Genomic DNA, 27,834 nt, shown 5'->3' on the forward strand with positions numbered 1-27,834 from the left:
GTCCTTGGCACCTTGGCAAATAGTTAAATTCTATATTGCTTTATTGAAAACATTAAGCCGGCCACTTCAGAAGAGTTTATCGAAACGAAATTCAGAGAACCTGATCAATGATTTCACCAATGCTATGGCACTTCGTCATTCAATTCAAATTATCGCCCGTGTCCCGACGAATTGCTTTCCTGAACAATATTGTCATTACTGCATATTTCATATTAAACGAATGTATTTGAATTGTTAATATAGTCAAAACAGGTATATTCGACATAAAGTTCGTTGACATTATAAACTTTGAGCAACTTTTCAGTTGACGGTAGTCGGTATATCGCTTTAGAATACGAAAAGTAGTACAATGTTGAGCGGAACACGGCTCAGGAGCAACAGGGCGAAGCGAGCCCAAAAGTATACGAACGAGGAAGCTGAATCGACGCTAATTGATGCAGAATCCATCCGTCTGTTTGTCGAAAATTCGCCAAGCGTTTTACCTGGAGGGACTGGACAAAATGTGAACAAAGAAAGATTTGAAAAACACAGCACAAGTGTTAGTGAGGGCAAGAAAAACACGATGCTTTTAGAAGGCGGGCAATGGACAATGAACCAAGCATTGGATATTTTGAGAGACGGACAACCGACTCAGGATACTTCAAATTCGTTTATGCGCTCGCCACGCAAGGTTAAAGATCCATCGTATCTAATAGAGGACAGGGAACCATGTTTTTATCCTGAAATTATGACGCCTGCGGTATCAATTTCATCGTTTGATCGTGAACGTGACGGCGATTTGTTTGGTACAAGGTTGGCAGGTAACTCGAACAAGAGGAATAAAAGCATAAAGAAAGTTGAAAATCGACATGGAAACAGCTTATCACAAAGATCAGAAGAATGGGATTTGTGCAATGACGAGAATGGCTATGTATCAAAGTTCGACCTCAATGGGTCAGTTAGGCAGAGTGTCCGGATTCATAATGACCGGAGCAGAGCTGAAGCAGGAAATCGATCATCTTCTAATTGCGCAGAGCATCTGGTTTTTTCGGATATCTTTAGAGAAAGGATTAAAAAAACAACGTCTTGTCCCAACGAGTTTGAAAGTGGACTTCAATCAGGCTTAAACAGGGCACGAAAATCGCCACGGCATTGTCGTTTAGAAAGAAATGGGAAAGGTAATCATTCGGATAGTGTCTTGTTTACCGACATTAGGTTTTCTGATGAGGAACTCCCGGCAAAAAATACTCAACGAGAGTTTCCCTGGGGTAAAGATAACCCTGGAGAATTGAAACTATGTACTGAAGATACCCTACGAAATAAACCCCTAGGTAAAGATGCCTATCAAGATTCACATGCAGGGGAAAGGCCTACCGGTGGTTTGTACCCAAATAGAAATAGCCTTCGACATTTGTCTTCGGGGGAGTGTACAATGGATAATCTGTACACGGGAAAGGATACCTCAGGAAACAAAGAAGCGGAACAAGACCCTCCAGTGGAGGACCAGTTAGAACTAATGGAAGATAGTAAAGATTTAGTAGATGAACTAAACAAGTCAGGAGGGAATGAATTTACTGATACACAGGGACAACGAAGTTTTGTTTGTTTGGTTGATCAGCTTACCGACTTACGTGTTCGACAAAAGTTTGATAGCCATTTTGCTAGCAAGCGTCGTCAGGCCGTGTGCGAGGAGCTGGAAAAGGCCTGCATCTGGAACAACAAATGCCTTTACGAACATAGAAGAGATTTAAATGTTAGAACCGCTTTGACTAATATGTTTATGTAGACTTTGCGGTCGATCTTTTGACCGCGATGTGAGAATGGACTTATTGTGGATTCATTTCAAAATCAATGCCTTGCCATTCTGTTTCAGTACCTTCATTAAAATTGTTATTAATAAATCGATATCCAACAATGAACAACAACCCATGTTTTTAAGGTCCAAGACGCAACCTAGATCTTCAACCTAGATCTAGTTCTGTAGAACTGAATTTACCAGGGGGGCTCTTTTGAAGGGTGAACTGTGATGCGGTGAAATCGTAAAAAAAGAGAGGCGTCATCGCATGACGTCAAAGATACTAGATCTCTTACAATAGCGAATTCAAAGCGGACGTGACATGAAAACTGCCACTAGTGTTATTTTTTGTTACACACGCCTCTGACTTTGTTTATCAAAAGGAGCCTATAATTTCTATCCCTGATGGGAAACTTTTGGAGATTAGAATAGTAGTACTTCACGTCTGTGTCATAGTCTTGATGCTAACTCCCGCGACTATTCACTTTAATAGATGACATGATACGTCACGTGGCATGCTATTACTGACCAAGTTCAGTACTGACCGCGAATGGTCGTAAACGTTCATTGTACGTTATCACTGTACGTTATGGCAGGATCGCTATTTACGACGTGATTTTTCATTTTTACCCACCCCCTGGTTGGTTTAGGTTAGGGAGTGGGACCACAAACCACTTGGCTTCCTAACAATGAAAACGTTCTGTAGTGGGATGTCACGGTATGATGTAAGCATGACGACAGCACATTAAAATTTTAGCTGACTTCCGGTTGCCATGCGCTGAGACGGCCCTTCTAAGACTAAAATCGTACGAGACGTTTATGATATGACATATAAAGTATCACATATCTGATTAGTACAGTTTCGTATTCTAAAAGCAATGTTGCGAATTAGGCGCTAACACGCGTATATTTCCGAATTACAAGTCTTCACGTTTAGTATTAATAACGCGTAAATATTTTAGGCTGAATGTGCTATCTTTCCCACATCTTTGATATATGCCGATTTGCGAGTTGCGAAATGCGTTCGATGTCAACTTTTTTGCATGTCAACTTTGTATATATGCACAATAGATTGCAAGTCAGAATTAATGCTAGCCAATCAGAGCAGCGTATTTAACACTCATAACAAAGAGGGCAAAAGGCCTCTTTGTCAACGCGAGTACATACTAATATTTATGATTACGCCTACGTTAGTTTTCCACAAATTTGCACGAAATTTTCTTGCCTGCGTGATGGTTGAAACCTGTCTGTCGAAACTAGTATGCTAGCTATGGATTTAAACGAAGTATTAATACGATAAAACGGTGATAGAGATCGTGTATAATTCGAGAGGCGGTCTGTATTTTCCCTTTGCGTCTTATATATAAGTTTTGATTGACACGAACAGCCCCGAGTTGAAATCCGGCGATTCTGATTGGTTGGCTTACCAGGGGGCAAATTATTATGGAGTTGCATGTGTGTCGCGTATTTGAATGAAGACTCGAACATAGATGTAAACTTTAAAATTTCACTGCGATTTTTGTTTGGAAACAAATCAAAGGGATTAAATGTGGTACTGGAAGAAGATTTATTGAAATTCTAACGTCCTGTTCAAGCGTTGAACCAGCCGAAGAGGAATAATAATTGAGTTTATAAACGATACAAGTTCGGACGAGTTACATTGGTTCGCTTTTGTGTGCTGTTTACGGGAATTGTTGTCTAGAACGGTGCTTTCTTGGGGAATTTTAAACGTCTTTAACCGCTGTGAGTGAGGGCTTGAACCGGTAAGCGATACAGTTATATTACTGGTTTATGTTTTGTCTTGTTAAGCGGCAAATAGCGCCTTCAATTTAATATAAAGTTTGGTCTTTGCTGGCCCGGATATTGTGGCCACTGAAGCGAATTATTGCTGAACTAAACTGTAGAGTAGTGCCGTATTTTTTATCTGTGGCCTTCGCTAATTGTAGGGTTAACTCAGTATTTATATAAGTTAGTTATCATTGTCCTTATTTATTACTTACCGTTGCCCTAACATCACAAGGATTACACCAATTTTTGTTTATAAATTTTCGTACAAATAGTGAACCGGGTAATAATACCCCGTATATGTGAATTAACAGTGTATTTCTTTTAAATATAAGTAAATAAATCCCCTGGGGGATTGTGTATGGTCTTTATGACTGCCCTAGCCCGTTCTTAACCTATTTATTCACTATATTTCAACAAATAGTGTTCGGTGTTTAACGATGTAACACGAAAAATGCCCAAAAATGTTTACGCTGTTTACATTTTACCGCGAACATGTTTTGTATATGGCGATGGTAGCTTATTGTACTCAGAAGACTAACATTTCGCCAATTTTGAGTGAAACAAATGCAATTAGCTTTGTTTGTGTTGAAATAGAGTATTTATGGTTAGTTTACTGTTGATATATGCTCAAATCGAGTGTGAAATTTATGTGTATGTGTGTTATTCGCGTTTGTAGCAGCACGCTCACAATGCATTCGATCATTTCATCTCTTCAGCTGAGGTTCGAAATTTCGGCAGTGAATTTCTATTAGCTTACAGATTATACTGCATTTATCTAGCTTAAAAAGCGCTTAGATTTTAAACGTTTATGCATTTACCGCATGAAAGCAAAACGGCGTTTTCGGTATTGACCGTATGGTGTAGTTTCTATAAATGTATTTTCGATGCCTCGTCTCAACGCCAATCTTGCTGTGCTAATTTTCACTTGCATGAACCGGCTATGCGGACAATTTTGCAAGCAAATCAGTCGAGCATATATTTATATATGTATATACACGGGTTCTTGCTAACTATATATTAATTCTCCATTGAAAAATGCCAGGAATACGAGATTGCGCTTTGTGTTTGAAGTGTCAGGCGGAGCATAATATTACACTATATGCTATTTTATGTACAAACTCTTGCATTTTTTCGATGGATTGCCATATAGTTTCAAAATTTAATAGTACGTATATATTTAACATACAAGCATTTTGATTTCCAATTCGCAAATTCCCTCCTACAGGAATCAAAAAATAACTTTATAAAACAAGGCAATATGCAAGGTATATTTTCATCATTTTTTACACACAGCTGCTGCACTTTGTGCTCGGATTTTTACCAACAAACTTTTGTACATAGGGCCCTAAACTCGTCCATAATTATTTGTAAATATACTTAGAATTTTTGCCCCATAAATTGGCCCACTTTAACATAAAAATGTGTGTTGAAAGTTCCATATATAATGTTTAGTTGAGTATTTCTTGCTCGCGACCACGAATTGCTGTGGTCAATAGCCCAAACAAGCCTATTTTTTGCTCCATTACACGAGACCTGCTGTACTATTGAATCGAAAAAAAGATCGTTCAAACGTTCGCATTCGCGCTTAATTACGATTTGCGAGCTTAAATTTCTGAAATTTCTCTCCTATAATTTGTTGGCTCTCAAAATGTGTAAAAAATACCAAGAAATATGAAAGAGAATTTTTGCAATTTCCTGTTTAGATGACACGCTGCGCCGTAGTAACCAATCAAGAAGCTTGTTCCCTCTGTTTTATACAATTAAGGCTATCTTGTTACGCTTTACTGTCAATCACGCAGAATTTATTAAGAAAGACTATTTAATATACACTAAATACAATTAGCAATAATACTATTACATTACAACATTGTATGGCGCATTTGGTATGTGCTACAATTAAACTTGATCCATATCATAATAGCAATGTTTATGAGTAGTAAGCAATAATAATATGTTTACTGTGTAAGGATATCAATTCAACACTTAGAAACTACTATTATTTTTCTAGTGTTACTAAGGGTTACATATTTTTACATGGGTAGACATGGTATTCAGTACAGATTTTTCAAGTGAAGTATTTGTTGGATTGTTTACTTTGGCAGGCATGTTTGGTTTTGGGATAGATAGTTTACCACCATAAAATTAACGACAGCTATTTTAGATTTCTTTTATCAGTGCTGTAAGCAGTATTCTCTGCGGTGTTGCCACGGGCTTTGTATACCTGAAAAGGTAAACACTGTAAATTTGATGTGCTTTGCAAAGGCGTTTTGTCAAGAGCCTAAGAGGTACAATCTTTTTTCACTAGAATGTATGGATACATTCATAATGACACTAATAGGCTAACATTATGAGTCATGAACCCTATTAATACTTGTTTTCATGCACAAACCCTCCCCGAGAGGAAAATTAAAATACTGCAATGTGAAACTATCACTCAAAGTTATACTGTCAGTATTGAGCTCTTACAATTGTACCTTCTAATTGATTGCTAAATAGAATAAGTAATTTCAATTTGTGGGCTAAACTCTAATCCCAAATGGGTAAAAATGCAATTGTTTTGCTGTTCTATGTTTTTCTCAATTTTTTTTCGTACATAAAGGAAAAATAAAAAGGGTTGAGTATGAAAGGGTAAGGATGATTCACAGCAGCTTCAAATAGGCACTCTGCATTTTGGAAGCAACTTGAGTTTTCCTGTGTTGATGGATTTTATCCAAGAAAGGTTGATATCAGGAAATCAGGTGACATTCATGTCATGTGAAGATATCAAATGACTACCTACAAATTAATCATTGTAAATTTGTACTATTTTGAAATATTTTGTAATTTGTATCTTTTTAAGAATTAAGAAACTTGAGCTAGGTCTAAACCTTGGTCTAAATAAAAAACTAAAAACCATATTCATACCAAAAAACAATGTTGCCATATTGAAGGAGATGGCACAAATTTAGCAAACAATTCAGAAAGAATTTCTTTGTGAACTGATGAAACCAAACAAGTAGCCATACAATAAAGGGGAATTGAGGGCAATCAATGCTATATTTAAGTAATTGAAATTTTGATAGTTGATTTTAGAGTTGATTTTTGATAAATTTGTATTTACATAACATTTGGGTTGAAACATGTTTATAAAATTTGAAGTGGAATTTTTTCTTTGTCAAAACAAGATTGATTAGTTCATAATGAACCAAACTGTATTGTGTAATTCACATAGCAATTAAGTGGCTAAGATATAGACATTCCTTTGAATGAATGCAGTGATAACTAGTATTTTATGTTGGACGTTGGGACATGGTTGGCATCAAAAGCCTTAATTGAGGGTGCATATTGACATATTTGTTTCATTCCCAACTAATCTCTTGTCAGCAATTGCTTCTGCAGTCTATGAACATGACTCTGTAAATATAGTTCCTCTATTGCGCTTCTGGCTTACGCTTAGCTTGTTTGTAAAATTTTTATGGAGAGACCGAGGTCCTGCACAAAGTATTAATTCTTAGTGGCAAACTTGGAACTTTGTGGCTAGCATAGAATTGCTATGTTTACCAAAATGGAATTATGGAGGTATAGTTCACCATAGGAGGTGGAGTGTAGGACTGTAGCCTCTAGTGCTACTCTAATGTTGTCTTATCCCATTAGTTGGATGATGTTAATAACTGAATTATAATATTTTCAGCTAAATTCACCCACCAACTGCCATTTTCTATCAAAGAGAAGTAAGACATTTGAAAATTGAAATGTACATTTGGGTACCTGGGTAAATTGCCACCCAATGGATAGGTAGATTTGTTAACCAATTTTTGAACTCACAGTATCTAACCATTTGTTAACACTTGTGTGGCATAAGACTTAGGAAAGTGCAACACTTCCTTCAAGTTTTTTTTGTGCAGACCAACTACATTAAGCTACCAAATAGGGTGTATATGGGCCCTTTTCTAGCTTATAGATTAAAGTTGCTCTATAACCTAAACTTGTTGAAATTATAGAAGCTATTATTTCCAGATTATCAAGTTATAAGTCTGCACCAGACATAGACTAAGACTATTTGGAATCTGATTAAAGAAGTCTGAAATTCCTTACAATAACATATCAAACCAGACATTCTACTCTTTTGTGCAAACACCCTATAATTGCCTAACAAAAACACAGTGGTAGCATGCATCATCTTTATAAAACAGGGATGGCTTAAAAATTTTTAAAATTTTTATTTGGGCTGAATAAAAAATGCCCTGTTTGTGGGGTTGGGATAGTTTGCTCTGCAAGATGCTTTGGTGGCTGTACCATCATAAAGGAGTTGTAGTCTTTTTGTAGAGAAGCCAGTTTATTAAAAAGTTTTATTAAAAAGATTAGAACTGTGGATTAAAAAGTTCCTTTATATTTTTGATAATATTAAATCAAAATGGATCTGCTACATGCAGATAGAGCTAGCTTTTTATGGTGAGCTTATTTTAAGCACTTAGGTTACTGCAAAAACAGCTTAAAAGCAAGAAGGTTTATCTAAGAAATAAATTATGATAGTTTGACAAATTAATTCATACAGTTGATACTCAATGATATTTGAAATACCACTTCAATCTAAGATAAAGAATTCAAAAATAGAGGAATTTGTACTTCCAATCAAAATATATGCAAATCCTAAATTATGCTGGGTACTCCATAGGCAATCAATTGATAATGTATCATGGCAATGCATCCTGACAGAGATGCACTTAACCTTGTATATCACTTTGTTTGGTAAAATTAGTTAGATAGGGTTTCTTCAGTAGATTGTACAGTTTTTACACTTGGGTTCTACTCATTTTGGGAATGCCCCCATAACACAATTGATCCTAACACACACAGTCAACATTTCCTGCAGGAGGATTGCCCTGAGGGAGCCCATGATTTTTAGCATGTTTTAATCAATGAAATCTCTGAAGTTGTTGTAGAGTTTTCTTGGTGTTGATCGATCCCTTGTGCATGGGTGGTTTTTGACAAAATATCAAACCCCTGATCTCTGTGGTATGGGGTTTCCCCCTTCTCCCTATTCAAAACTATTAGGGCTTAAAAATTGAATCTTTCTTAACTTACAATCCATCTTCAGCAATCCACCCCACATTTGTGGCTTGTTCCTTCAATATTTCCAAAGGCAGGTGTAAATCCTATTTTTGTGTCAATCAAATTTGATGTATAATAAGATAGCAGCTGGCAATAGCCAATCAAAATGCATGCTTTAAGTGAAAATTTATAAACATTGCAAAGATTTGCATATGACTTTTTATTTGTGTTATATGGTTGTATATTCCATGATCATTGCAGTTTATGATTACATTTTATAGGGCCTTGCATGTTGTATAAACTATGGTTTATAAACACATTATGCTTTCTATGTTTGTAGACAAAATCAACAAATTTCTAACATTTTTGGATAAAAACATCATGTGGTTTTGTAATTTTGAGATGTCAGTTCAATGCTTATATTTGAATGTCACTCATTGACCAATAGCATGATGCAAATCTAAAATTTCAACCAATCGTATCATCATGCTGTCATTATTTGGTTTTAACATGGGTTGTTATCAAATATTGTAATTAGCATGCTGCTACTATATGTGCATCCATGGAAATGGGTCAGTAGCCAAAAATTTTCAGTAATAAAGTGCAGTTACCTATATACACTCTGCATCTTCCACAGGTTGTAGCAGAGGTCATTGCAAGTAGTCACTTTAAAAAACTGACAAATTTGTTATAGCAGTCTGGTCATGATATAGATTGAAACAGGATATCAAGAAGGATCTTCTACAGGTGCAGTTAGTTTTAAAAAATTGTTGTTGATGTAGCCAGTTGTAATATTGTACTTGATTCTGAAATAGCATTATTTTGGTCTCAGTTAAGCAGACACTTTTTATATATATTAGTACTGTGGTTAATAAGCTGCACTGTGCTTCAAGAAAAAAACTTGGGGTTGCCCATACAATTCCTACAAGTAATTGCTGTGTTTGTGTTTGTAGTATACTGTGTTTGATTTCAAGTACTGTTTGTGATTAAGTGTCCTCCTTCCCTGAGCTATTGTATAGTGAAGGTGTTATTACTTTGCTTATGTGTTGTGGCATCATAATTAAATACTGAGAGAAGCTCAATATGAAATCTCCTCCCATGTTATTTTTGGAAGCAAGCTAGTTTGTAGCAAGCTATGGAACAGGCAAGCTGTCTTCTGCATCGCATCGTTGGCATGACTTTTTAACCGAACAAGCTCAACCATTTTACCGTTGTTGAAAGAATCTAAACGGTTCCTCTAACCTCGGCTAACTCGACTTGGATAAAGAAAAGCACTAAAGGTGTTCTTCAGTTAGGAAAAGCGGTCGAGTATGAGTACTATACTTTGGGGCATGTCTTGAGAATGGCCCGCATAACTTGTGGTTTTAGGGTTTTAAGCTTGAAGTGCTGGGGAAGTTAAGTCAAGGGCAATTGAAGTGCCAACAGAGAGAACTGTCCTAGCTTAAGCAGCTGTTGTCCTATCCCCAGCTCTTACAGCCACCAGCTACATATGCATGCATGATACGTGTATCCACACCCTGGCCCATGCTATACCTAAGTAACCCAACCAAGTTGGCCTACAGCCCCTTCCGTGTATTTTTCAATAGTCGTTCCAGAATTTTAAGCACCACTTATAGACCTTGCGTGCTGTTCTCCGTGGTAATATTGACTACTGTATTGCAAAGTTCTAGGTATTTCATATATATATATATATATAGCGTTGTGAAAACGGAAGTGAAAAAGGTTAGAAATGTACATGAATTTTGTTTACAAACCGTAATGTCTTCAAGGTTTTAACCCTCCCTCTCTCCTTCCTACTCACCTCAATGACCTCATTCCCTCCCCACCTCGCCTACAAACATCCACGAAAAACCTTCAATTATTAATGCTGATATTGTATCGCAATATTATCTAACGAGTGCCTTTCATCGAATCAGAACACATCCTAATGCACAAAAGAGACCGAAATTTTCGTACGTACAATTCGGTAGGGAGCTGTGCAGAGAAGTTGTTTATCCCCACCCTGTTACAAAGATCAGAATATCGCTAGGACGTTTTGGAAAATGTTTGCATGACTTTCAATTCAAATGAAACTAATGCCCCACTTTAAAAGGTTAAATTAGGTCGAAAGCGTATATTGTGTCTCGTAATTTATAAAAATTGAAAAAATATGTGTATGGTTATTTAGAATTTCTCATGCATAGAATTGTCAGAGTTTATGTAATTAGTGGCTTCTATAAAGGGGATTTGAAGAGGAGAATTTTACAAGGCGCTTCGGATTCGCAGGAGGTGTATTCAGTCTATACCTCATGCAACGATTACGAGAACTATATATATGAACGAAGCCCTGTGGCTATACGGTTCTGATTCTACGTGTTGTGTGAATCTTTCTCTATAGTAGTTGCATTTTATAGATGTGATGACAGAAGCTGTGAACTCCCGCTCCACATTATATATATATATACGTATATATACACATGAAGTTGAGTAGTGCGTGCATGGGGCTAAGGCTGAGTTAGCCACTTAAGCATATATTTCCGTATACTTAGAGATTATCAAGCGGGTTTTGTTATACTATATGGTCGCAGCGGGAATGACACCAAACATGGACTAGTATATATATTATCGTCGTAGCGCGTTGCAGATATAGACTAGAGACACCAGAGTACACGAAATCGAGATGTCTATTCACATTAGAGACAAGCAATCTTCCTTTTGGTATTGTACTTTGTGAAGATACACGCGATGTTCACTCTATGGCAGTCTAGCCAACTCTCGGCCTCGGCGTGGTGGACACCGTTGAAATCCTATGTAGTATCGAACAAGATACTGACCGCCCGATTTGTACATACAAGCCGTTTAAATTTATTTCGGCCGTCATGCATGGCCTCCATATTGCATCTTCAGACGGCTTTGTTTGATAAGTTTTGGCGCGAAAACCGACCGTTTTATTACCATTTGCGTTCAGGCTTGCGACGTGCGATTTTAAAACGTATGTTAGTAATAGCTATATACTGTTACTATTTCGTAAAAAAATAGTATATTGACTGAAAATTGCGTTTGGCCGTTCGCTGTATACCGCAATTAATTTAGCCACGCCTCGAATCGGTCATCAGCACGTAAAAACCCTAAGTCAAATTGTGACATTGGTAAAGGTGGGGTTAAATAAAGCCTCCTGTGATAGTCTACGTGCTTGTCGTATTACTATAGAAACATATAGCGGCAGTCGTCGGCAGGTTTTTAGTCAAGCCTTTCGATTTTCGAACAGGTCGCATTGTTTCGTCTCGCTCATTTCACCCGGGTCCGCATTATCAAGATTCATTAACCTCATTGATAATTCATAACGTGTATTCACTGCCACTTTGGAAGAAGCTTACGTTTTGGCAGGAATCAAATCAATTACTACACTTCAGTCTTCACACTTCCGAATTATTGACACTTTTCAAAATGAGAATTCTGGAACGTCTGCTGTGTGTCGTTTTCGGAATTAGCTGCGAATCATCGCCGTCAGCGTGAGTTTGTGCAATTGTTGTGATTTCGTAGTCGTATTATTGTCTGTCCGACTTTGTTTGTCATAATATTTTACTCGTGTTTGCGAATAAATAGGATAATAATTTTATGCCTTGTAGTTTGTTTTAAGCCAAAAGCACAGTTCTCGTAAATTGACAAATTCCCAGCACAACGGCTATAGTCAAGCATACGCTTGTAACATGTCATAATTGTTATTTTGCGCGACAATTAGCACTTCGCTCTGTGTACATTACAAAAATGTTCGCCTTTGTTGGTTGTGCCTAAACCCAGCTCAAATTGGTGCGGCGGAATTCGCAGCTGTGTCACTCAAAAATTGATACGGTCTTTCGTCTTTCGAGTTCCCTTCGCACGTAATGTAGCACTGGTGCAATGGGAGAATTTTTGTACAACTAACCGTTCGAATTGCTGTGTTTTCGACTGGCTAATATGACCGTGTAAATAAATCGCCTAAAACTCGTGTCAAAGCGTAATACTCATTTCGCATCTTTATTATTTAAAATATCGCAATCCAACATTCCAAGTTTTCCAAATCTAGGAACACTCGACTTTTTCTACAACATCGCAAATGCGCATGTGAAAGGAACGCGAAGGAGCAATAGGGTGTTGTTTGCAAACATTTCGGATGTGAAAGTTGAGCGAATCTTGTAGAATCGCCTCAATGTACGAGTTTGTTTTTTTGCTCTTCTTTCATAATGTGTCTTCTATAGTCAGAGTTTTTATCAGCTTCATGTAAAAGGATATATAGCCAAAACTTTGTCGTCAGGCAATCGCCCCCTTCTCTAGTCAGTCCTCCATTAAACTTATAGTTGACTGGTCGACCCTCAATGGGACATGATTGTCCTTGGAAATATATGGCCACCAAGGAGGGAAATTAATGTTATACTTGGTTTTAAATGGCTTAACAATGAGCTTACTATTTTTTCTTTGTTTATTTTCCAGATATCTGGCATGAGATAACACCCAAGATCTCCTCACGATGTGGGATCAGAATCATAAATCACTCACTGACATGCTCGATCCAGGCGTCAACCAGTTCCCTGGTGGACCGAACCTCATGAACGATTTTCTACCCAAGACTGAATTAGACTCGGATCCCGCGATGGGCATGTACCCCGGGGGACCAATGTCGGGTCCGGGGCCTGGCCCCAATATGGCTCCAAACATGGGTGGTCCCAATCTCGGAGTACCAAATGTACCCGGACCTAACAGCATGAACATGGGGCAACAGCTGTCGCAGCATAGTAAGTGTGCCAATGGGCTCGGGTATTACATGAGTATTTCGTTCGTAGAATATAAAGTGGCACGGATCCTCACTCGTCCCCGATCGTCTTTTTCATTATATATCATACTGACCATTTAAATGCGCAAATTCAGACCACTTAGGCTGCCCAGCACTGGTGTCCCGCCGCTTTTTCTCGCGCTCATGTTGAACATGACGCTTCCAAATTAAATTGGGAACGGTTCCCAAGAACGGGTCCTACCTCCAGAGGTAGTCCTAAACAACGGCACTGTGCTCGGCATGTTTTATGAACCAGTTTTGAACACACTCAGGGCACTCAGTCTGAACGCAGCCTTAGTTGATCGAAGCTCGAAAACTTCGTGATTTGAGATCAGTAGTTGGAATTTGAAATAGGCGCAGATCAATGATGGCGGGTGGCAATATAGCATCTTGGTAACCTTCCTCCCCGCGATTCAAACCATCGTAATCTTGTGTTTTAGATGCAGGGATGCCCCTCAGCATGGAACGACACATCCAACAAACCAACGAACGTCTGCTGTGTATAAAACAGCACCTGTCAACACCCCAGGGCTTCCAGAACGCTGCGCGAGAACTGCTGGAATGGTGTAGCGACGTCAGGGCATTCCAGGCGCCATTCGAAGGAAACCTCATGGGATGCCTAACGGTACGAGCCCGAACTGAGAGGTTGAAAACAATTCGAGAGAGGAAAAACACTCACCGCGATAGCTTTCATCTTATATAAAGCGTTTTCGATTCTCTTTAAATCAGTTAAGAAAACAATTCTCAAGTGCTTGCTGAATCACATTAATTTAGCGAGTACTGGTAGTGTTATTCGCCACATGCCGTCCTATTTTTTCGATGTCAACATGTCTTTAGCAGGAAGAAAAAAAAACTAACAAAAAACTTTACCCTGCATGCCGACGCTAATGCCCATCCTCCTAAAGTCGGTGCGAAAATTTGTATCCCCCGTGCGCAGTACAAAACTGCCAGGAAAAATGCTTTTTCAAATCGTGATGAACGATTTTCTTATTTTGTTTCCATCAAAAACTTAGTCTGTTATGCCATCGGTCCATGCCTGGGCGGTGTACGTTTAAGGATACACGTCTCCCTCTGAAAAAACACAGGAAAATATGACGAAGTTATACGATATTTTTTTTCTGTAGGTTGTTAGTCGTGTTGCTGCAACGCCTGGCTTTGATCTTCATCTTGGTAAGTTAGTCCGATAGTTATTGAATCACAATCTATTTCCTCGACTTCGTAATTGCTGATTATAAAGTAGTTTATAGTTGTTTAATAGCGCCATCAGTATTTAAACTACATGCCTCATATGGGGTATACTGGCCTCAGTAAAACTACGACCCCAGTATACTATACTCAGTATTCAAAGTACGACCCCAGTATACTATACTCAGTATTCAAAGTACGACCCCGGTATGCTATACTCAGTATTCAAAGTACGACCCCAGTATGCTATACTCAGTATTCAAAGTACGACCCACGACCCCTAACCTAAACGCACGCAGTATACTATTATCTGCATTTTAAATTACTCGTCCAAGTTTGGACCGATATTCGAACTGAACTATATGTATACTCTGTATTGATAACTCGAAACTGTTCCCAAAAGAGCTGGACCACCTCTTATTGGTGAATACAGTAATCACATCTGAATACAATAATCACCATTCAAGTATTGTTTAGTGGAGTCAAACTTGAATCCTCCATATAGTAGTAAAAGTATAAATCTTGGTATCTTAAGGGTATCGTCTGTTGGCTGTTTGTGCTGCTCATAAAGAGAAGTTTTCGCCCAAGTCCATGAATTTGCTGGCGATGTGGAGCGAAGAGCTGAGTCGTTTCTTACTGCTGAAGCATCCTCAAACACCTAAACAGAGCCACAAGAAGCCAGCTAATGTGTAAATATAAAAAATCTATATTTTTATATCGCCAGGGTGTAGATAGATGTTAGTTTACTCATTTCGAGTGATGCCATTCAACAACTTGTGGAAATTGCTTGATTATGCAGGGTGAGGTTGTGCTAGAATAGGTAATGAGGCAGATGAATAATTAATATGGGCCAATCAAATGGGATATATTTGTCAGGGTAACCAATCACGAGCGCAGTAGGTCAGCGAAAGGTGGCGGTAATTGTAGTGAACCTGAAGCTTGCTAAGATGTATGATAATCTTCTCCAAGCGATGTTAATAAGTTTATAACTACTTTATTCAGATGAGATTTTTATTCGGTTTGTTTATACTGTAAACATCAGGTGATGTACAGAACTACTTGATCATAAAGGAATTCGTAATCATGCAGAAACATGATATATCTCGCAGTGACGTTTTCCCGGCCATGCAACTACCAGACTACATGACCATGGTTGGGATAAAACACTCGGGTACATTATACTTCGTGGATGAATTTCTCTAAGACCAAACGATGTTCGAGCCGTACAAGTTATTTTATAAACCACGTGATCATAGGGGCAGTTGGATTCAGATGAGGTAGATAATGCATATTGGACGACTCCAAGTGCGCGATGTCCAAGCTAAACAAGTGATAAAACTACTTGATCCTGGTGGGGGTTTTAGGGGATGATCTATAGATAGTGTTATACCAGGCTAGTTAAAACCCACTTGATCGCTGTGTTAGCAGGGGGGAGGGGTAAAAAAAGACTTGCATTTGACCGTTCTCGATTTTATTACATTATTTTCACCGGCGCAAGTACACACAGTGGTTTTCGAAAATCAATATTGTGCTTTGAATTTATAATCGTACCGACATTTTCCTGTGCGTAGTCGGCCAAGTGTCGACACACGGAACATGCGATGTTCGTCGCGCGAACGACGAAATTAAACTAAGCTTAATTGAAGTACGATATCAATGTGATAACGAAATATTTTCAGACCCTCTTCGCTGTAAGTAAGTAAGTACCTACTTTCCTCTGTTTTGCTCTAGGGAGAGAATCTGCAGGTGTAGCAAGGAGAACGTAGAGACAATTATAACAGTAATGACACGGCGTCTGAAGTGTAGGATCACGCTTAAAGGCATGCTCTGCCGGTTTTGACGAGTTCTCAAGCTTTGTACTTTTAGAAATTGTCGAAAGGAAGCTTTTGAGTTTTAGAGTAAGCGCTGGCACACACAGCAAATGCTCTAGCCAACATGAGGTTGTTTATAACGAGCATGTTTAGCCAGTTCCCTTCATTGTATTTTGTCATATACTGGTCTAGTATCGAATAAATAAGACAATTTAAGTGGGTTTTCTTGCTTCTATAAATGACAACGTCGAACCAAACTTTCACCTCGTTCATCGTAATGCATACAAAGACTTGCTAATCGTTGGTCGAGTCCGTGAGCTATAATTGTATCCCTCTTACGTTAGTTAGTTGAAGTAATTTGGATCGTTTATCTTATCCAGACGTTGCGTAATATGGCATCAAAAAAGGAACAATACGAAGCTTCCGCGTGTGTGTGTATACGTGCACGACTTTTACCCTCGTGTTTGTGAAGTCTAGATTGTTTTGGACTCAGTATATAATATAGATATCACTGGAAAACATCGCGCAATATATATGTTATCAGTCTAAGTACAGGCAAGATCGATCTATGTTACTCTTTATACGACGGCATGTGAAATACGCTCAAATAGTCTTCCAACAAGCCGATATCGCTTCGTGTTCCTATTTCGTGTTTGCCCACATGCGCTTGTTTTTTTGTCAAAATGTATAACGCTTGCATTCCTAATTTCCGCACGGGATTTTGAGCCCCAGAAAAACGGGTACTTTGATGATTTTGCGAACGTAGTGGTCTTGTGTATTGGTAGTTATTTGTGATAGGCTCTCATTGTTTGTGTACATCTACCTAAAGAAGAAACCTCTCAAATATAAAGATGCAGTATATGGGTTATATTTTAGAGTAGGTTATATTTCAAGGTAGCTTAAATATGAACTGCGTGCAGTGTTATAATATTCGATTATGAAATAGGTGCAATTTCGCAATTAGATTGAGAGAGGTTATTTTAAAACGAGTTTGAATACAATCTACAGCAGAAGAAATAAAATGTAGCTAACATCACGGGTAGAAAGAGCGTCTTAGAGCGAAAAACCTTCTGCAAAATCTGGTTGCGAAATGTTATAAAATGTGGAATACATTACAATAATACAATAATATTTAACCCTGCAAAGTTTATACGTTTTGTATTTGTTTGCAAAAATATCACGTTCGGCTCGAAAGTTGTTAATTTTGCAGGGCTATATTCAGGACCAAATTTGCGAACTTAGCAGAACTATATTTTCCGTATTTCGCAACCAATACTGGAGGATGCTCTTTTTGGCTACTCGCTAGATCGATATTTGTCCACAGCTTGAATCATCCAGTGTAGAATAGCAGTCAGTTCTTGTTGTGATAGTCCTGGCGTGTATCAATATGTTACATATTTTTTTTAGCGATCAAAATCAGCTCATGTGGCCTATGCAGCAGCCCCAACAGCCCCAACCTTCCGTTTCGGTGGTGACCACAGTATGGGGCGTAGCGTCAACAACCAGTCAAGCTCAGTTGCCTACAGATAACATGTTACCATCGATACCAACATCCAACACTGGGAATGTCATGAACCAGCAAGGTTATGGAAACCCGGGAATGATGAATGCAGGAAATAAACCATACCAACAGTCAGGTAGGCGATGATCGTGTGCAGGTGATAATTTAGTACACATGGTATCGCTATAGTCATAATGCGAACGATAATTCTTCGTATCCACCATTTAGGTTTTCCAGGCAACCAGTTCCCACAAAGAAGGATGGCAGGAGATGCGTCCCGCAACACAGGGGGTTACCCCACGACACCGACCACTCCACAGAATGGTCCACAGACAAACCCTTTCCACTACCCTCATTCTGGCCCGCCCAATGCGACGCCTTTTCCCACCACCCCTGCCCAAGTCCCGACCCAACCTCAGAACAACCAGTATACGGGGAGCGGACCTGCGGCAGCGGCGGCCGCCGCGGCAGTTGCAGCGGCTGCAGCTACAGCGACTGCCACCGCGACGGCGACTGCAACAGCTTCTTTACAAGATCATGATGTCGGTACGTTGTCTCATAGTTGTCTCTTCTCTTCACATAAAACCTGCGTAATATCAGACTGGTGGGGTATGCAGCTAGCCAACAGCCATGGGGGGGGGGGATGGGGACTAGCATCAGCTGTAAGGGCTGGTTATTAGAATGTTCCAAAAGTTCTATGATTATATAAATTATTCGAAAAGTTCTAAAAGTGGGATGGTGTTGCTTAGATAGGATTATAAACTCCTAAGTAGACCATTGGGTATTATGTAAGTGCATAATTCACTAAAATTTCAACTGATACCTAAATTTACAGTCTATCTACACCCCCTCTCGCCCAGGCTTGGGAGATGGCATCCCCCCAGTAAACCCATCTCTGGTTATACCTGTGAACCCTATCAATTCTCAATTCTCGTGCCATGTTACCGCAGGTCCTTTTAACTAATCCGATTTAAGATTCACTGGTAATCAAAATCTAAAAAAATACAGTCCTCATTCACTAAAGAATCTTTATTTTCAGACGGCGGGTTTGGATTTGAACAACAACCCCCCACACAATTCCAGGCCCATGCTCAGACTCCGGCCAATCATCCTCAACAGCCCCCACCGCCCTACTCCAAGAATCCGTATCCTCAACAACAGTACGGCAACAAACCCCAGTACCCGGGGCCTTACCAAGGCAATCCCAATCCAAATCAGATGCCCAACCCCGGCATGAAATCCCCGATGATGAATAACAGGCAGTTCATCCAGCAATTTATGAGACCTCAACAGCAGCCTAACCCAAATATGGCGGCGAACATGGCGAATATGCTTGGAGCCGGTGGATTCAATAAACAACCTCGCTTTCAAAATCAGGTGCGTAACGGCCCATTTACACTATGCGATTTGTCGTATACGATTCTTACCCTGGCGTATGTGAACGTGTGAACACACGTACAAACGTGACACTTTAAATTCCACCCTGGACAATATGAATGAAGATTGTGGCATAGGCCCCGTCAGAATGATATTGCATACAACTTATCGTGTAGTCTAAATCAGGGTTTCCACAATGCAAGGAAATTTCCTTGGAATTGACAACCACAAGGGAGGGAGGGATCTGAGTTAATACGATATATTATGCATTCTTTTCAAAAGTTCTTTGTTTCTCTTTTTTGTCATTGCTATCCCCCTATGAGGATAGCCATATGCAAATAATTTGTGGAAACCCTGGTCTAAATATATCTTAACACAATTGTCTGATTGTCATGGAGTTGAATGACTATCATTCATATTTCGATATTTATTCTTCTTAATTTAGGCTCAAATGGGCATGCAAAAGAATGCGTTTAAGGACATGAAGGTGCGTTGATTTACATTGTAATGTAAGTCCGATATAACAGGCAATTTGATTGGCCAAAGTAATATATTTGTGCCTCTTAGCAACCATAAATACTTTTGCTTTTTTGGTTTTAAACTTGATGTGGGATGCAAATTTAGGTATATGTTGAGTCTCCAGTCTAACATTCTTCAATATTTTTAGCCACCCCCCAGTTATCCCAACGTGTCCAACTACCCTCCTGGTTTTCCTCAGAACTCGAACTTCCCAAATCCGGCCGGCCCCAGGGGCAACTTCATAAATACGCAGTTCCGGCCGGGTGATATGCCCCCTAAGACCGGCGTCCAACAACAAGCTATGGGCCCGAACAATATGAGATATCCGACGCCCGCAGGCAATACCTTACCGGGCAGCGGTTTGATGTCGCCGAGTCCGTCGAATCAAGGGGGAATGGTACAGAGCAATGTTGGAGGTGGATTGCCGCCTGGGGGCGGATTGCCGCCTTTTCCAGATCCGCCGGATGTAAAACCGCGAATACCACCACAAAGTAAGAATGTTTCTCAGTTGCCATTTGCCAAGCCAGACCTGTCAATGACTTCTTAACTAAATGACCCCAGAAGCCCAAGTCTTACTAGACCTCAAAGGGGAAACAATGTTCTACATTGTTATCATTGATCAAATCCAAGTCAATTTCCGGAAGCCAGACTGAGAAGAATACTTTACGGGCATCGCTATCATCACCCGCTAAAACTAGTTGCTTCATCCAGTGTACTATCAGACCAGAGATTGCTAACCAGTTTCCATGCATAATGTAACTTTGGCAGTTATGTATAGTCGATTCAAGTGTTATCGAAAAATATAATTTTTTTTTCTCTTTAGATGACAACGATCAACTTCGGCTAACATTCCCGGTCCGTGACGGAATAATGCTGCCGCCGTTCCGTCTTGAACACAATCTTGCTGTTAGTAATCACGTCTTTCATCTTCGCGAGTCTGTTCATCATACCTTACTATGGAGGTGGGTTGATTCAATGATTTTACGGCATTCGTCATCTCACGACATCATTCACCCTCGTTAACATTCAGTGAGACCTGAATCCGCTCTAACAAATCTTCAAAATCATTAAGCCAGTGTGCCACTGTGCCTTTGTGTTCCCCTTCAACACGGCCCTTCAACTCATCAACAACGCAATAATCAAAGTATATAAAAAGCATTTATATGCGTTCACTAAACCTGTTTTTCTGGCTGAACAGGTCTGATCTGGAACTTCAGTTCAAATGTTATCATCACGAAGAAAAACAACAGCATACCAATTGGCCAGCGTCCGTCTCTGTCAGTGTCAATGCTACACCGCTTACGATTGAAAGGGTAAATAGACATTATCTTCTTTTTTTCGCTCCGCTATGAAACTTTGGGAATTTGAACCTTTTGTCTATTCTTTGGGCCCGAAATTTTACCACCGACTTGTTTAAGACAGTTGTCATATAGCCTGGGAGGGGTCGATTTCGATATTCTTTTACCTTACAAGGAGCTCACCAATTGAAATTTTCAATTTTGGTTTTTAGGGTGATAACAAAACCTCTCATAAGCCACTGCATCTGAAGAATGTTTGTCGACCTGGTCGAAATACAATACAAATCACAGTCACCGCCTGTTGCTGTGTAAGTATCGTGAGGAATGACTTAGTTTTGTTTGTGTTTTCTTCTGTATACATATATATTCATTTACCATAGTAGTTCCTTAGTAGACCTCCCCGGACAGTTTGGAGAGGATACATAATCGCTGGTATATATTCAATCGTATATAATTTATTTCAGTCTCATTTGTTTGTCCTACAACTGGTTCATCGCCCATCAGTGAAGTCGATACTTGATGGTCTTTTAACGAAGCGGCTTCTACCAGCTGCTCATTGTATTACGAAAAGTAAGTGGACTAAAAGTTTGCAAATGCATGTGCAATGCAATGCACGGAATGGAATGATTTAATCATGATTGGTCACACATTTTCTGTATTCCTTGCAGTAAAACGACATTTTGCTTCGCCGCAAAATCTCGGCGTCAATGATGACGGGGTCGAACAAACTGCGATAAAAGTCTCGTTGAAATGTCCGATCACTCAACGTAGAATTTCGTTGCCTGCCCGAGGACACGATTGCAGGCATATACAGGTACTTGTCATGATGAATATACTCACAACCATCTGTTCACTACCATCGTTATCTGCCATCACAAACATCACAGTGACAAGCATGTTTACACACGCAATTTTTGCTGCGATTTTGTGTACATAATCCTCCTTTGGTAGATGTGAACGAGTGGATAAGTTATGGATGTGAAAATGAGGGCACATGTACATCGGAGCGTCCGTAAATGTTCACTTATTCACATCTACTAAAAGAAAATCGAACCGACGGTCGCAGCAAGTGTAAACGGGCCTTACAACTACTATCATCAAAATCACCGTCTTTATCATTGTTATCATCATCACAATCGCTATCGTAATTATCATCGTCTTTGTTATCACAGTAATCACTCTCGTTATCATCACTATCATAATTGTCACAATCATTGATCATTCTGTACTATAATTTCCTCATGTAGTGCTTTGATCTGGAATCATACCTGAAACTAAACGCGGAACGAGGCAGCTGGAAGTGTCCAGTGTGCAAGTATGTATTAGTTTTAGTAAGGATTTCTTTCTTCCGAAGATTATTACATCTGTATGGGGCGAAGAACCTTTGATATAGTATTTAATCGGTAACTCGTTTTATAGATGAAAGGTGTTTTACCTCTGGTAGTTTTTCCATCTCACAATGTAAACTTGATGGTATATTTTGTTTGTTTTTAGCAAAACAGCGGTGTTGGAGTTACTGGAAGTTGATCAATACATGTGGGGGATCTTAACCTCTTTAACAAAGTGAGTCACACTGTTTGTATTCGTTATAATAATTAGAGAGACCATCTTCAAAATCAACCTGTGAAATAAGCACAAGATGTGTTTTTGAAGAAGCAATTTTCAATCGTTTTAGGGCCGGTTGTTCTAAAGCCGGTTAGCTAACTAGTTAAACCCTGGGTTGAAGCAAATCTTTACATTAATCTTTCTAATCGTTTGTTTACAAAGTTGAATATCTTTTTTCATAAATATTTTCTCCACCGATGTTTTCTTTTCAACGGTTTTCTTTATCATCATAATGACGCATGTACAACGGCAAAGAATTGCTCTCATTTCATGGCTGGTTTACACTTGAAATTTTTGATGCGATTTTTAGCGCGATTTTCGTCCTCTGACAGATGCAAAAGAACAAAAAGTTATGAATGCTCCGATGTATACTACCCTTGTATGAACTTTCACTCAATGTTTTCACTCAAATAATTATTCCATTAAATGAAGAAAATAGCACATAAAAATCGCATCAAATGATCTATATTTGCAATTAAGTTAAATCGGATTTCAATGAATGGCGAGGGCTTTTTTTTACCACTGTTATCGCTTCACTTCAGTTGTATCTGGGAGTGGACGTTTTTGTCATAAGATACTCGGTCTCTGTGGATCCCTCTGGATCCTTTCTTTGACCATTCCTTGTAGAATCTGAACGATCTTACAAACTGACAGTGTCATTAGAATGTCACTTAGCCAGAGGTCATCCACCCGTCTTTTGGGCGGGCATTTTTAAAAGTGGGGCAAACAGGAAGACATAAAATATTCAAAAGTATATTGAATAGTTATGAACAAAAGGTTCTTTCACAGCATTTTTCAAAAATATAGTGCATTTCTAGGCTTTTAGGGGACTGTTTCGAAATTCCCCTCTTCCCAGCTAGTTGACGGGTAAAGTAGGACCCTGGCTAAGACCCTGATTCGAAGGCACACTTATCATGGATTGTTTAAGAAGTGGATAGGAAACTTTTGGCTGCGAGTGATGTTTAATTTCAGCTCGCGGACAACAATTTCGTAGCTGAAAAAGTTAAGGCTCAGAAAGAAGGCTCAAAAACGTTGGCATGACGAAATTTGAATAGGTTTTGTAATGCTTACGTCAGCTAGTCTCCTATCCATTCATTTTATTATCCATGGTTTGAAACATGTTATTATAATTATAGATCTGAAAGACAATCAGGACAAATGTGAGTAATACCCCTTGTACCCCCTTGTACCCCCTCCCATTTTAGGTACCCCGGTATATCCTTGCATTTACATGATTATTTTGTATCAATTATTATGTCATCCATCCTAGTTCTGGTACGGAGGAAATTACCATCGATCCGAATAGTCAATGGTACCCAGTGCCTGTGAAACTCGATATTAAGGAAGAAGGTATTTATTTGTAAAGTCTGAGTGGCACGAGACATTATTGCTCAATCTCGTAACGCAAAAAAAGGCGGTGAGGCGTTCTAATCCGGTCCGGTCGCAAAATATAAAAGCCTATAGTCAAAGTAGTAATAATCGATCGACTTCACACCGTCTACAGTCAACAAAAATTTTATGTTGAGACGGCTTTACCGTGAACAAATGGTTGGAGATTTAGAAAGTCTCATTTGACCTTGTAAGATTCCCAGTGTTAAGGCCATTTAAAAACACCAGACTCATTTTTTAAATGTGTTATATTTCTTCCGCAGGAAACCCCTCTAAACGGCAAAAGACATGTGAAAACCCTGGTTCTATAAACAGCCCGCCTATGAACAGAGGCGGAGCCTTTCCCGCACTGCCTGCCCCAGTCTCCATGTCGTCTGGACCTCCGGCGGACACAATAAAAAATTCCAATCCGTCGCCGATGCTTGGCCGTAGTAATAGCTCTGGAAATATCAGTAATCAAGGTGTGTGGTTGTAAATGTAATTACTTTATTAAGCCCGACTGTGGATGTAAAGGCTATCATTTTCAAATAAGGTTGGAGCTCTGCTGCAGTATCAGCGGGACTAAAAAGATTCGGATACTTCCCGAATTTGCTTGAATGCACACAAAACAATAGCTTGGAAACGAGGCGGGAAATGTAATCTATTCTTTATGGATTGATTTTCATTGCCCGAGAACAAATTCGGGAAGTGTCTATTGCAATGTAATTCTCCAGTGAGAATATTAGAAATATAGTCAAGAGGTTTGAAATAAAGTATGAAATGAGTCAATACTATTATACTAAACCAGTCTGATTGGCCAATTCCGTTACTAACTATTGTTAAAAGTCAACTATTTTTTATGCGTCCAGCCCCCGCAATGTATTTTCACTGAGCATATTCTTCTTTGGCCTCTGGGAGGATGGAGAATTTGTGAAATATATCTTCTAGAATCAGTGTGATTTATTTGGTTCAATGTAACAAATACCTGCATTATTTACAGGAGACAAACCAGCTATGAGTCCTGCAGCGCACATTGGTCAAGTACCTACCCCAATTCCAATGGTATCAAGTCCCCACACACCACAGCCTGTGATCTCTACAGCAAATACTACTAGCACTAACCCAAACACACCTGTATCAACCGTGACGGCTGGACCTAATACGCCCACCCCCGCCGTAGCGAGTCCAGCAGCTTGTCTGGATGGCAGTACTCTGCCAGGTGATGCTGTCAAAAAGGAGGATGTAACGTCAGATTATAATGCACTTATTGAACAGTCTCAGGATGGGACGGGCGATCCTTCAGAAGAGGTAAGTTGATTATATTGATAATAATATTTATTGGTGATGGTGATAATGCAGGATAAGATCATATTTATTGATGACGGTGTGATTATGATACAAGATATGGTGATATCTATTCATGATGATATTAGTGATTATGGTTCATCATGATATTTTTCATGTATTAATTCTATGTATTGTCCTCTCAGGGGCTGCCAGGAAATCTCGATCCGTCAGACTTCCTCCCGTACCTGGAGACGTCAGATCTCAGTGACGACCTTCTCTCAATGTTTGAATAAACATTCGCAACAAAACACGGTATCGAATATCGTATCTTCTCATTCTCGTGGCCTGAATTGCTCTCCTTTCAATATTTTTAATTGATTCTTCGATCATTTTGGGGTTTTATATATACATATAAAAAACACGTTTTAACTAGGTTAGCACTGGCATGGGGCTGGTGAAGTGTCATGGGGCTGCGGTGAACTCGCAGTTGTCAGAGCGAGATATTAGCATTCCATTCTCACTCTGATAATAGGCAGGTTTAGCACAAGGACGTGAACGTCAAAGAGGACGTGAAAATCGCGAATGAATTGTGTAGCATGTCCATATATGGCGCATCATGACAGGTATTCGCCATTTTCACGTCCTCGTGCTAAATCTACCTAATAGCAGGTTGATCACCCAACGGCAGATCTCACTGTTGGAGTTCACAAAGAGTGACCTCTGAAGTTCAGCCTCTACTTTCATCGTCTGCCTTAGAGTGAAAGATATCTATTAGGGATATTTGGGAGAGATGTCTTTCCAGCTCTCTAAGAAATCGCAGTCTGTACGCGATTCAGCCTCACAAACCCCGCGGTACAAATGGGCAATTTCTAAGATCAGTTGTACAAAGCCTGGTTAGTGCTAGCTCTTGAATAAAAATTTTGCCGCTGTTTTGGTTTATGTTGACTACATTCCGGGGTTAGGCTAACCGGGTTTTGAACAGCCTACGCCCTTCGAGGGTTTAACAGCGTACATTCTACGGTTTACGATTGAACGGGCAGCATATTCCAGGCCACGTTTGCTAGATGTAATGTAAATATTTTCCTTGTCAAAGCAAGGGTCATTGTTCTACGCGCCTCCTGGCAAGACATATCGTAGTATAAATGTTTTATTATATAGACAAAAGTTTAAGTTATTTTTAGGGGGTATATAGACAAGTATTTATCCTATTTTAATATATAGTATACATATATAAATATATATAAATATTTTCGCTCCCTGTTGCACGCTAGGCATTTTAAAGATATTGGAACATAAGATGTAAGACTAGGGCATATGACTATAACTGCGTTTTTTTGCTCTATGAAAGCACAGTGTGAACTCTTATCGGTTCGAGTAAACGTTGCAAGGTGGCCTTCCGTAGAAATCTTGCTACTTTAAGACGAAGCAATTCATTACAAATTGCTTATACAAAAGTACCTCATACTTGTTCTCGTGCCATCCTTGGCTGCGATGTTTTTCAGTAATCAACTGATCTGTGAACAAAAATTGGATACTCCATCTGTTTTACATAGATTGCGCCAATCGCGCGGTCGAGCACTAGAAGCCCCATTTGCGCATATTCTCTAACAAATCACAGTAGGTAATTCTGCAACAGATTGCGAGTTCGGAGTTCAGGGCAGAATCAACACGCTTAATTGGGGAGGAGTTAATATTCTTGTATTTGTCTTGTGTCTGAATTCATTGTATATTCACATATGGAGATATCCATATTTACACCTCTCCCTTCTCCCCCCAAAGTATCGTGCTATTTTTCGGTCCTGTTTGAGTTTGGTTTTTTAAACGAATGGGATGATACGTATGATATGTAATGTGGCATTTAAAAGTTTAAAAACTCGTTGGAAGATATTATAGAAAGTATTATTCCGCGCGTTGAAAACGAGGCTAACGACATGTTAGGAATTTGACGGATTGAAATATTCTCATAATCAATAGAATTCTTTGTCGAGTTGTAATATTCCGTCGTAAGTTATAACAATGCGCTGCGCTACCTCTTTTGAAGGTGGTCAAAATCCCAACTTTTTTCCATATTCAGAGTTATTAGTCGGGATTTTTTTTAATTTGTAGGCTCCATGTTATGTGTAAATACTTCATATATTTCGTATAGTTTAGTACTCTGGATGGTACATGCGGTCACTCATAGTACATATCAGTTTCCTAAAAATAGGACATAATGAAATACACCGATTTTAATCCCTATATAAGTCCCTACAAAATTTAGTATACGGTACCCTCGCCTCCAATAACTTTTGTCCCAAGTTCAGTCTCTACGTGTACTGTGATTGATTGCATGCGGCCTTTGCTATATTTTACGTTTTGCGGGGGCGTAGAAATGTGTAGATTTTAAATATGTACCCGAAAGCTTCACGTTTTAAATAGTGTAGAAATATATTGTCTATAGTAGATAAAAATATGATATTATAAACTAGGTTAAATAGATATTAAATACTATATGCAAGTGG

The 27,834-nt window shown here is 39.2% G+C and overlaps 1 protein-coding gene across 2 annotated transcripts; it reads left to right on the forward strand.

The window, feature by feature from the left end:
* The first annotated feature begins 3,215 nt into the window (after positions 1-3,215).
* On the forward strand, positions 3,216-27,834 carry LOC114530874 (zinc finger MIZ domain-containing protein 1-like). Of its 2 annotated transcripts, none has more exons than XM_028552470.1 (22): positions 3,216-3,537; positions 13,043-13,344; positions 13,823-14,007; positions 14,507-14,552; positions 15,103-15,256; positions 17,786-18,015; positions 18,108-18,425; positions 18,919-19,256; positions 19,702-19,743; positions 19,924-20,266; positions 20,599-20,737; positions 20,974-21,088; positions 21,286-21,381; positions 21,538-21,643; positions 21,742-21,887; positions 22,321-22,388; positions 22,568-22,636; positions 23,815-23,838; positions 23,949-24,028; positions 24,331-24,528; positions 25,047-25,354; positions 25,537-27,834. In XM_028552470.1, exons 2-22 carry the CDS (start codon positions 13,080-13,082, stop codon positions 25,624-25,626), a joined length of 3,360 nt encoding a protein of 1,119 aa, XP_028408271.1. In that variant the 5' UTR covers positions 3,216-3,537; positions 13,043-13,079; the 3' UTR covers positions 25,627-27,834. The 2 variants fall into 2 exon arrangements, with proteins under 2 accessions (XP_028408271.1, XP_028408272.1); XM_028552471.1 differs by lacking the exon at positions 3,216-3,537 and adding an exon at positions 11,938-12,084.

This window comes from Dendronephthya gigantea, unplaced genomic scaffold, assembly GCF_004324835.1.
Source record: "Dendronephthya gigantea isolate DGI-Jeju-01 unplaced genomic scaffold, DenGig_1.0 000067F, whole genome shotgun sequence".
NCBI classification, from domain to species: Eukaryota; Metazoa; Cnidaria; class Anthozoa; order Malacalcyonacea; family Nephtheidae; genus Dendronephthya; species Dendronephthya gigantea.